We start from the raw sequence: 11871 nt of genomic DNA on the forward strand, positions 1-11871 counted from the left end.
TATCGATTCAATAAACTACTGAATCGATAGTTTATCATTGAAGGACGTCGCAAAACTAAGCAAAGAAGGTTCAGCTCCTTAAACTTTCCTTGGACTTCCTGCAGGTAAACATCCTGAGGAGCAGGACAGTGTTTCTCGTTTGTGTGGAAAGTTACAAAAACATGTTCATGACTGGCAAAATCGACTGAGCACGCCCCTTCCAAACATGGGACCTGTGGAGATCTTCGAGAGAAGGCAGAGAGCAGATTTTACGATTCTCTGGAGAGTCGAACTGAGTTTTCTACCATCAGTGTAGTTCTCTACATCTCTGCCCTCCTCACACACAGAGACAGTAGCAGATGATGGTTTCAATAGGACATTGATAGAAGGACACCAGCAGCTTTTGAGAAATATTGTTCCTACTGAGGACTCTCAGGAAATAGTCTCTGCTGGGCCTTCTTTGCCAGTTCTGCTGTGTTTACATCCAAGTCCATGTTATCCATGATGTGAGCTCCCAGGAAACGGACGTTTGACACCCTCTCCACCGGCTGTCTGCAGATCTTTAGTGGTTCAATGTATTTTTTCCTTCTCCTAAAATCCACTATGATCTCCTTGGTCTTGCCTGTGTTTAGGATCAGGTTGTTGTCTGTGCACCACGCTGTCAGTCGCTCCACCTCGTTCCTGTAGGCAGACTCATCACTCCTTGAGATGAGGAACACTACAGTTGAATCGTCTGCAAATTTAACGAAGGTGGTACTTTGATGGACGGGAACACAGCGTAAAGAGCAGAGGGCCCAGCACACAGCCTTGAGGAGAGCCAGTACAGATGTGGACGGACGAAGAGGTATGGGGGTCCATTCTGTCAGGAAGTCCTTAATCCAGCAACAGGTGGAAGAGGGGATTCTCAGGTCAGTTTATGCACTAATCTGTCAGGGAGGATGGTGTTAAGAATTATGCAGTCGGTGAATTTTTCAGAAAAGTGAAAATGTTTTTTTCTTGTCATTGGTTGTGAATATATTATTAAACAAACATTCAACACAAAAGCAAAAATCTTGTGGCAGTTCGTTAGCAGAAAAAAAAGATAATCTTTTAATACCAAATTAATTAGTTTTTTATAAAACATAAAGTCTTTAGAAATATGGCTCATCTACTTAGACACAAGAAATTTACAGTTGTTAAATTGTGCAAAACAAAAAATAATAAGTTAACTTCGTGGCACTTGGTTACCAGAAAACTCGCTCGTCTCTTAGCAACAGATTGACAACAAATAGTGTTATTGTTCAAAAAACATATTTCTTCGGCAATTTTGCAGTACTACTTTTCTTACACTACTTCCTACTCAAGTATTGTGCAGTTGGTGAATTTTGCATAAAAGTGATTTTTTTTTTTAATGTGATTGGTGGTGAGTATATTATAAAACGTATATATTAAGGTGGCGTCACTGGAAGCTCTGCCCTGCTCTGTAGGAACTGAGGCCCTGTTTACACGACAACAATTTCTGGTGAAAATGGACGAGTTTTGTTGTGTTTGTTCTGTACATTTACACGAAACCACCGAATGTTTTCTTTGACAACGGCACAGATTGAAAACGGGTTCCAGAGTGGAAAGGTTCTGAAACGTACCGGTGTCCGTTGTGTTGTCAACATAATAAATGGATCTTTTATGTCAGGGAACTGAGTTTTCCACCATCTCTGCAGTTCTCTACCTCTCTGCCCTCCTCAATGCTCTGTTGCCATGGTAATTAATCCTCTCTGAAAACTGTCATGTGTGAGTGAGACACGAAGGGGGAGACAAATTTATAAGCTGTGTCCAAATTGTGTCTGACACAAAATGGTGTCGGTTAGAATTTGTTCTGATTTTTGAATTTGGCTCATTTTTTCCACTAATTACGTCACCGTGGCAACCCGAAATGCCAACAGAAGTAAAATATCAAAACATCCAGAGGCATGTTTTGATATTTACACAGCATATTGTGGGGTTGCACGCAGCGCTACGAGCCGCACTAACAGTGAAAGGAAGCGGTGAAAGCAACTCATTGGTGCCTTCCATGAATTACTTTGCTATTCAGGCCCCAATTACTGGTTGGAGATGCAAGCATCAAATTTACATAAACTGCTCCATTTATCTTTGTTCATGTTACTACACACCCCCTGCTGCTCCCCTAACCAAAACAATGAGCTGCTACTGAAAATTGTAAACTTTGCTGACATGGCACAAGTACAGGTAGATCTAAAGAAAAATTGGAATACCACAAAAAAAAGGTAAAATTTACTCATTTCAGAAAATAAAATGTATTACATTACATAGATTTATCCCATTAACATGTCATGAATTTATTTTATGTCATTTTTATGATTATGGTTTACAGATAATGACAAGCCAAAACTCATGATCTCTGGGTTCAGGTCAGTCAAGCACAGTAACACCATCGTCAATGCACCACTGGTATCTATGGCAGAGTGGGTAGGAGCCAATTCCTAACTGGAAAGTCATATCAGCGGTAACTCTGTCCCTGCAGAGTTACGGCGAATTAAACTTGTGTCTCTGTGTCTTGTTCAGTGATATTTAAGAACAACAGACACCTTCTGCTTCAAGAAATCCTGTGTAACCAGAATTACGGACTAGTGGCATCAATAACCAGCCGCTTCTCCCCGTTTCCTGTCGTCAGACACAGCACAGATGTAGTCGTCCTTTTTCTCCACAGCGTTAACCACATTGTAGAATTCCTCAGACGTCTGGTTGTGCCCCAACGCTTCAAGAGCTTCAATTACGCTCTGGGGAGAAATGTAGGAAAGACGGGATGAGTAAAAGGCTGTGCGAGGTTTTCCCTGTTCCCTGTGAAAACAGGCACAAGCACATTACTTTGTGTAAGCTGGATTCGAACTTCACTGTGTTTTGAGAGTCAACATAGACAACAGGAGTATCAATCGCCTCCTTGAGGCTCTTCCCAAACCAAAGGTGGTTGATGAGAACCTGGAAGAGAAAGAAAACACACTGATGGGAATGTGAAGATCGTGATGATTATGAAGACTTGTGAGGAGCATCTGATGATCCTAAATGCTCTTAGTGTGGTCGCCATGGCCACGTACCGAGGCCAGCCCCGTCGTGATCCACCTCCCTCCACCCGCTCCAATCACCAGTGTCTTTGATTTAGACTTCAGCACAACGGGAGCCATGGAGGAGGGGGGCCTCTCCCCTGGAAACACAACACAAGCAATAAATGACGACACAGACAACTGCAGTTCAGACCGATCACTGCCAGCAGAACAAGAGGAATGATTGGAAACTCTTTCAGTGCCTGTGAATAAATGTGAGCCAGTTAGAGAAAGACATGGAGCTAATCTTGATGTGATCTACAATGATCTGTTATTGAGCGTTTCACCAAATTCTACACTGCAAAAACACCAAATTGTATCAAGTTTGTTTTGGCTAGTTTACTTATTTACTTGCAAATAACTTTTCAGTAAGAAATAAGAGCTTATTTCAAGTCTGAATTCCTTAATATTGATTAAAAAGTTCTTGTTCCACAGACATATTATTTATGATATGATGAAATTGTCTTATACGTGAAATAACCTGACTGGCTGTAGGTACAACTTACAAATCGTATGAGGCCAGGACTGAAAAAGTGGTTGAAAGTGGCGGTTATGCCATCATGTGGGTCATGATGACGTAACTGATGGTACCATCTCTTCAAATCGGCCAGACATTGCGCTAACATGATTTTGTAATAAAAAAAATCATTAACATAACTCTTTTTCACAATTCTGGCAGGTCCACTCATACATACAAACTGCAGTAATAATTACAAATACCTAATCATTAAACATTTTTATGTTAAAAAAAACAAAACATTGAAAGCAACAAAAGATGTTGCAAAGGACGGTATTAGGATTATTCCCTGTTAAACTTTAGTAAAAATGAAAAGACATGTCATTACCAGGAGAGACGCTATTGGCTGTTTCACAAAAATCCAACAGCTGGTTGTTGAGCAGGACTCCAGTGCTTGAAGAGTAGACCTTGGAGCCAAATCTGTTAAGAAGATGTTTAACTCTCTTTAGTATCATTTAATTGTGGCTAGCAGGGCTAGCAGTTATGCCCAGAGAAAACAGATCATAACTAGGAATGCAAAAAAAATTAATCAACTTATGATTAATGGCTTATTAGATTAAAAGTTGTTCCATTCGATTACATGAATTAGTGTTGTAGTTTGGCCACCAGAGGGCGCCACTTGTTATCCATAAGCAGACCCAATTGTAAGAGAAATAAACATGGCAGAAACTTCCCCAGAACCGGAGGGAAACGGTCCAAACAGAGTCCAGAGTGGGATGTGACAAGAACTTTATGCGGTTCTGTTTAAAAATATAAAGTCTCAACAAGCTCATTAAAGTTATCACCTGCTCAGCGCTCATTCAGCCGACGGAGCAGCGTCAACTTCTGACTGAAAAATTATTGACGTGCTGCGTAGGTAAAGATGCGATGACAGAAAGGCAGAAAAAGTGCAACATGATTGAAAGTGACTTGTTGCCAATAAGTACCGTTGATTTTGAGCGCCTCCGTGACTTACTGCACTTCGTGGAGCGAAGTTTTAACAACCACAACCACCATGTTTGGAGAAGGGCTGCGACAAGAAGGTGACTGCAACAAAGCAGGCCTTATTAGCAATGAGTAAAATGATCAGAAGTTGTTTTGTTAACTTTCCACTTCTGACCCCAACCAGTGGGTTTCGTTTGGTCGCCCCTTTCCAATCCATCTATACGTGACAATGTCAAGGCCTGTCAGATACTGACTTGTAGTTGATGCTGCTGGTGACGGCGACGGCTGATCCATCTTCAGCCAGCACAGACACGTGTGTGGTACCCATACTGTCTGGATATTTGTTAAAGTTGTAGTACACAGGACTGTTGGTACGGTCATCTCTGATCCGCAGCCGTAACTCGTCTGCAAAGCCGCTACTTGTCATGTTCTTTGCCAGCTGTAAATACTTAAGGAAAACAGTAAAAGAAAAAAAACAGAAATAAAGAACAAAATATGCATCAGAAAATGTAGTTTGGAGTTTTTGTAGAGGGATTTCTTAACAGTTTTCACACTCTTGAATAAATCTTTGTTACATCTCTAAAACTGATTGTGTATTGCATTAATTATTAGTAGAATAAAAATGTTTAGATAAAACAGAAACACATTTACTGAAAAGAGTTGATCAAATCTATTTCTCTCAGCAACATTCAGGAGAGTGTTGCTATCGGTAACTAGCAGAGCTTACGGTGCATTTCTGATCCAATAAGGAAACTGAAAACCAAGCTGAAAACCAGCCAGTCAGCCTGTTTCCCGGTGCGTCTCTTTATTTACTTTGATGAATACTCTGTTAGGGCTGCACAGTGGCGCAGTTGCAGCAAGAAGGTCCTGGGTTCGATTCCTGACCGGGGTCTTTCTGCATGGAGTTTGCATGTTCTCCCTGTGCATGCATGGGTTCTCTCCGGCTTCCTCCCACAGTCCAAAAACATGACTGTCAGGTTAATTGGTCTCTCTAAATTCTCCCTAGGGGTGAGTGTGTGTGAGTGTGTGTGTGCATGGTTGTTTGTCCTGTATGTCTCTGTGTTGCCCTGCGACAGACTGGCTACCTGTCCAGGGTGAACCCCGCCTCTCGCCCGGAACGTAGCTGGAGATAGGCACCAGCAACCCTCCCGACCCCATTAGGGACAAGGGTGAACAGAAAATGGATGTTCACCAGAATACTCTGTGTAGGTAGGGAAGACCCAGATGCAGAAAAACGTGAAAATAAAATATGTTTAACCTCTTAATTGGTTTTGTAGCAGTATTTGGGAGACAAAATCCATTATGTTTTCAGATTGTTTTCTTTGTTGAGGTTTTATGCAAATGTTTTGGTATCAAATGCAATATAACACATGCTCAATTTTACATGTTGTACATTTTGTTGTGCAAAAATTACACATCTGCACACCTAGTCAAGCCCAATGGTACAAAAGAAAAGCCTTTCTTGCTCTCAGCTAAGTACAAACATCACCCTTATCCAATCCAACCTGTTGTACCCCAGGGTTCTGTTATGGGGCCTCTGCTGTTTTCATGTTTGTTTTCCCTTAATTCCCCATATTTTGTCAGCTTATAAAGACATCTCTTGCCGTTATATAGATGATATTTAGTTGTACAACTTGTTTACCCAGATAAAATCATGATAAAATCATGTTTAAATCTATGACTACATGCTTTAAAAGGTATTAAATTATCTCTTACTTGCTTCTTTTGTCCATTAGCAAATTTAAGAGCTTCCACATAGCGGTGATAAAACAGGATCTTTTCGTCAACAGACCGAGGGGCTGAATTCATCTGATACCCTGCAAATCAAAGCAATTATTAATTGTTATCTCTGTATATTTTGAATCGAGTCCATTTTCACTAGGCAATCATTTCCAAAGATTGATCAAATCGCTTTCCACAAGGAGTACATTAGGAAAGTTTTTCTAAAAGGTAAGAAAAAGAAGAATTTCCCTGATTCAAACGTCTGTTTTTGTGCCACGTTTTGTTATCGGAAGTAAAAAGAAACAGCAGCTCTGACGTCTGCGTCCGGCAGGAACCTTTCATGATGTTGAGGACGAGGCTGAGGAGCGGTCCTCCTGACGGGGGCGGGGGTATGTACATCTGGTACTCTCCCACTGGGGCAACCCACGCCTCGGTCACTGTGGCCTTATATGATGCCAAATCCTCCAGCGTCAGGTTTCCTCCTGGGCAAAAACAATGAAAGAAAAACAACAATCTTTGTTTTGCCGAAGCAAAAATCGTGAAAACCCGCAGCAGTCCACATAAACTCTGATGTTTGATAGATCTGGGGCGGTCTGAGTGAGTACTGTGTTCATTTGTAATCAAAACTCTGAAGGCAATACCTTCCTGCTGCACGTCACGGACTAAATCCTCCGCTACCCTTCCGGTGTAGAAGGCGTCCGCTCCTTTGTTTGCAATCAGCTCCAAAGTGTCGGCCAGTTTCTCAAACTTGATCTCGTCTCCGGTCTTCAGCAGGGTTCCAGTTTTGTCTGAATATAGTTTCCTGAGAAGAGGAAGAGGAAGAGAGACGCGTAAGTGTTTGCCCTTGATATTTTTGAGCTAAACTCTGAGTGATTTTCTCTTCCATACCACAGAGACGTGTTTTTCATCCTGTTGTCTGTGATGCCGGAGCCTTGGACCGGAGGAATAGGGAATCCCTCTCTGGCCAGCTTGATGGTCGGCTGGAAGAGCGCGGCCCACGGCAGTTTTCCATAAAGTTTGTGCGCCAATTCGTAGCCTCGAATTTCCCCCGGCACACCAATCCATTTGCTTCCTGCAGAGATGGAGGAAGGGACAGAGTTTGAACGTTTTGATTGGGTATAGGACAGAAATGATACGTTTTGACATGATAAAACAACACATATCATTGTATGTCATTCATTTTTTTGTGATGGAGCAAATAAAGGAGTCCATAACTGGAAAGTGGAAAGAAAATGATTTGCTTTGTTTGTTTGTTTTTTTACATTCTATTTGCTTTATTACTAAACACCTCAATGTTTGTTTTCAGCCTTCCTGAGTCAATGCTATGTTGAATCACCTTCGAGACAAGTAAATGTTTTCCGTTTCCCATTAAGAAAATAACTAAAGCTCAGTCAGATGAGATGGGAAAAATCTGTGAACATCAATTCTCAGTCAGATTTAAATCTGAAATCATTTTTTGGCCTCTGACTTGTTTATTTGCAGGATTTTGCAGGAGCCGACAGACCGATCTGCCTGTGAGATCCTTAAAAACAAATGGAGCAGGAAAGAAAGAAATATTCACTCCACAAATGAGAATGTGATAGTCATGCTCATCTGAGTTTGACATGCAGCAGCAAACTACCTGTACGTGGGATCGATTCATTTTTGCAGGACTTCAGCAGATCAGGGTCCACCTTCGACGGCGCGGTCTCCCTGGAGTTGATGACCTTCACCTTACCTTTAACAACATAGAATCTGTTATTGTGAGTAACTCTTATTATAACACTTGAGCTGAATGAGCGTGACCACATGAAGGACATTTCCTCACCAGATCTGTCCATCACGGTGAAAATGGCCCCTCCTCCGACCCCCGCGCTCTGAGGGTTCATGATGCCGGTGCACAGAAGTGCGGCGATGGCGGCGTCTACCGCCGAGCCGCCTCCTTTAAGGATGTCCCTGGAAAATTCACACCTGTTACTGCTGCGTGTTGGGTTTTTTGTTTTTTTTTTGTCTTTTTGTGCCGAGAAAATTAACTGCTTATAATTTTACATTGTTTTCAAAATAAAGAAGCAGATAACTGTATCTTCACAGAATGATGAGCCACCAACTGTCAAAAAATGTAAATAAGAATAGTTATGTGATCGGTCAACATTCAGATAGCTACTTCATGCAAAAAATAAGAAAGAAAAATCTAAATAATTTACAATAATTTACGATAATCCTTACTTGAGGGACAATTCAATCCCACCAGCTGCGGAGAGATCCGCAAAACCCAGCAAAATTCTGCTTATCGGCCAACCAATAAATATATTTAGCTAACAGCTAAATGTTTAGGGCTGAGCTAAATATTTAGTTTGGAAAATAAACATTTTGTTTAGAAATTAAATGGAAAATAAAGATTTTGCAAATTAAATGTAATAAAGATTTAGTTTGGAAATATTTAGTTCCAAATGAAATATTTAGAGATAGTTTGTCAAGAAAATATTTAGCTGGTGAATTTATTAAACATTTTTGTTTGTAACTCTGACATTTATAAACACATGAATAACACGGTGAAAAATGTGAGCCACATTTCTGTCTACATGAGACAGGCTAATTAAAACAAATTATTGCTGTTCATTTTATTTACTGTGTGACTCAGGGTACAAATAGCATCCCGTAATATGGTGAGTTAAGTCTGGTTGTTCATTTTTCTGTCACACTCACCTCCCAATCTTTGAGCAGTTCCCGTTGTCCGCAGCCACGGCAGCTTTGTTGAACGTCCCATTTGGGCAATTCGGGAGATTGCTTGGATTGAGGCAATTGTGGCTCCTGGTGACACCAATAATCACAATGAACAAGATCATAACCAGCACCAGCAGCGCGCAAAAACTGCACACCTTCACATTAGGGTTTGCCATGTCTCTCGGCTCTCACTGTGTCTGAAGAAGAGGAAAGTGATCAGGGTGAAAGACTGCACACCTGATTGGACCAGAGGAGGCAGGCCTTCCTCCACTCACTGCACTGATAAACCGCAGAACAGGAAAGCTGAAGACAAAGCTCGAGAGAGGAATACTTCAAATATACTGCTGGTTTAACTCAGATGTGAAGTCTGAGTTTGATTGTGGCTTTTGTTCGATTTGGTGCAGATGTGCATTAAACGCAGTCAAAATATCAGTGTAGGAAGCAACATAATATGAAACTAAAGCTAAGAACAGGTTGGTAGTTACAGAAGAAGAAAAGGAAAAGCGAAAGGGTTTCGTTCTGTTTACTTTCCATAAACAATAATACAGGATGTGTCGTGGCAACTTCTCTACTGTAACCTCCTCTGGATGGCTTGTCGTCTGGAATGGATGTTGTTCAATCTCCTCAGAAAGAGCTGTGGAATAAAATAATTATTCACACTGTTATTACTTTTTATTAATCATTGTATCATATCATTTGCTTATACGAGTGAAAGTGTCTTTCTGCTCAGAGCTGCATGTTCCGGTTACAGGAAATCGTTGACAGGAAACGCCAACCACAAAGCCTGCAGGTTTATGCTAAACCAGCTTGAAGTGTCAAAGCTTGTTCCATTTTGAGTGTATTTCTGCCAAGCAACTGATTTTGAAACAAGGCACCTGGCTGCTGACGAAGACAAAATAGTATTCACACCTGTCCTGTCTAAACTATTGAACTCGGGGTATGAAGTGAGTGAAGCAGTTATTGGAAACCGCAGTCTTGCTGACTGCCCTGTGCATAGGTCGATTTGTCAAGACGTTCCACCTGATTATCTGTTTTGACCGAAACCTTTCGCCTGATGCCCTTTCTTCTAAGAGATGTAGATTTTTTTAGCTTCCAGGAATTGTTTTGCGCCACCTGGTGCGACAAGATGTGTATAAAAACTGACATTCTGTGTGATGTATTCAGAGTTAGTCTAACAGCGTCTGGCTGTGCTTTCTCTCCCCTGCGCAGGTGTTCTTAATAAAGCCGTGATTTTTTGTTCTGCCTTTGGATCCTGGTCCTAGATAATATTTTCGGGGTTAACAGAGCTAAAAAAGAAAACATCTTAGTGAGCTCATCTGACCATCTAGGACTTGTAGGTGTTTTTTGAGGAAGTTTAACAAACATTTGTACTGCTAATGAATTTCTCCTTCAAATTCACACCAGTCATTTGGAGAATGTGCGCACTAATGCCTTCCTGGACCAAACAGGGTCATTCCTGGCATAGTTTCTGGATGCTTGCACCTTTGTCTAGATGTGTGTAAACTGAACCCTCGACCACTTCTTCTGCACGCCCCTATTCGTACTTAATCTCATTAAATGTCTCCTTCATATCTTCTGCTTGCAAGCTGGCAGCTTTACTGTGTCTCAGAATGGTAAGTACGATATTTTTCCCAGCTAACGTGACCATATGTGTCTGAACACTTTCTTTCCAAGTCAGTCCAATTTCGTCACCATTAATAAAATCTTTAGGACACGCTGGCCAGCCTCCCTGTTGCTGTTTCTGTGTTGCATTTGGTTTTAATCATTAATATCTAACCACTTTTCATCGCTGTGGTGCACTTTGCCTTTTCGGTTTTTCAAAGTTTGGTTCTGCCGCCTTAGTAGCCAGCATTTGTCATTGTATTTTGAAAATATCAACCCAGTTTGGCGCAAATGGTGCACAGCCTCCTGAAAGTGAGGAGGTCGTGGTGGATGACCCTGGCGAGGCAGAATCAGAGGCTGGAGAGGAAGAGGAAAAGTCAAACACTAGTAAAGAACACATCAAGTTTGGTGTTAAAGTGTCTCCTGAGTCGGCAATAGTACAGCAGATGAGATATGAATGCACAAAAACTTAAATGTTGTCTTGTTAATCTGTTCATAGAATATTTTGAGAAATTAACATTGAATTCAGAGCTAAATATTGTGAATCCTTAAACAAACACAGTAACTTTCTTTTTTTTTTTTTTTTGGGTGATGCTCAGGACGTTTTATCAAATTTTTGCCACTTTTTGAAAAATAACTGAAATGAAATTAACTAAAGAACCCGCGCTAGCCATTCGGAGTCAGTATTTGTAACTTCCATCATCAAAATCAGTCAATCAACGCTTCAGTTCAACACAGACGTTCTTGAAAACAAGTGGATGTTTAATTAATATGTATGAATTGCAGCTTTGATTGATTGTGATACAGGAAAGAAACACGAACCAGATTTTAAGAAGCATGTTTTATTTTTTTTATATATATATATACATGAAAACCAAGCGCCACAAACATTTTTGTATATTATTAGGATTCTGTGTCAGAGAGCAAACAAAGAAGCCGTAACTAGAACATGGAAATAAGGAAATCCTCAAGAGCACAAGAAGGTCTGCAAGATAGAGCAGGAAAACCAAGAAGTGCCTGTCAAGGGAGCGACGACCAGCTTCATGTGTGTTTGATATGCAGCAGCCATACCTGAAACCAGTTTAACCAGTTCATTGGGGGCGGGACTAAAGCAGATCCTCACGTTTAGGGTTGTCAGAAATAATTGATATTTCAATATAATAAATACTGCAAAAATTACTATTCAGAGATAATCGCATGCATCAAAATGTATAAAATCTGACCGATTCACTTTTGTTCAAGCTGCTGCTCTTCTTCTAGCGTCGGCGCTGCAGCAACAGAGACTTGACCTCTCACCTCCCTGCAGCTGCTCAGCTAACCAGAACAAGA

General features: G+C 41.0%; 1 protein-coding gene across 1 annotated transcript; it reads right to left on the reverse strand.

Annotated features, from left to right (window-relative positions):
- Positions 1 to 2234: 2234 nt before the first annotated feature.
- On the reverse strand, positions 2235 to 9463 carry LOC116730269 (glutathione hydrolase 5 proenzyme-like). Its single transcript, XM_032579346.1, has 12 exons — positions 8923 to 9463; positions 8045 to 8172; positions 7859 to 7954; positions 7126 to 7309; positions 6879 to 7039; positions 6573 to 6719; positions 6232 to 6332; positions 4770 to 4963; positions 3920 to 4011; positions 3069 to 3175; positions 2842 to 2952; positions 2235 to 2753 (listed from the first exon to the last, which is right to left on the reverse strand). The coding sequence occupies exons 1-12, from the start codon at positions 9114 to 9116 to the stop codon at positions 2610 to 2612; spliced, it is 1659 nt and encodes a 552-aa protein (XP_032435237.1). The 5' UTR covers positions 9117 to 9463; the 3' UTR covers positions 2235 to 2609.
- Positions 9464 to 11871: the final 2408 nt, after the last annotated feature.

Source organism: Xiphophorus hellerii, chromosome 12 (genome assembly GCF_003331165.1).
Source record: "Xiphophorus hellerii strain 12219 chromosome 12, Xiphophorus_hellerii-4.1, whole genome shotgun sequence".
NCBI classification, from domain to species: domain Eukaryota; kingdom Metazoa; phylum Chordata; class Actinopteri; order Cyprinodontiformes; family Poeciliidae; genus Xiphophorus; species Xiphophorus hellerii.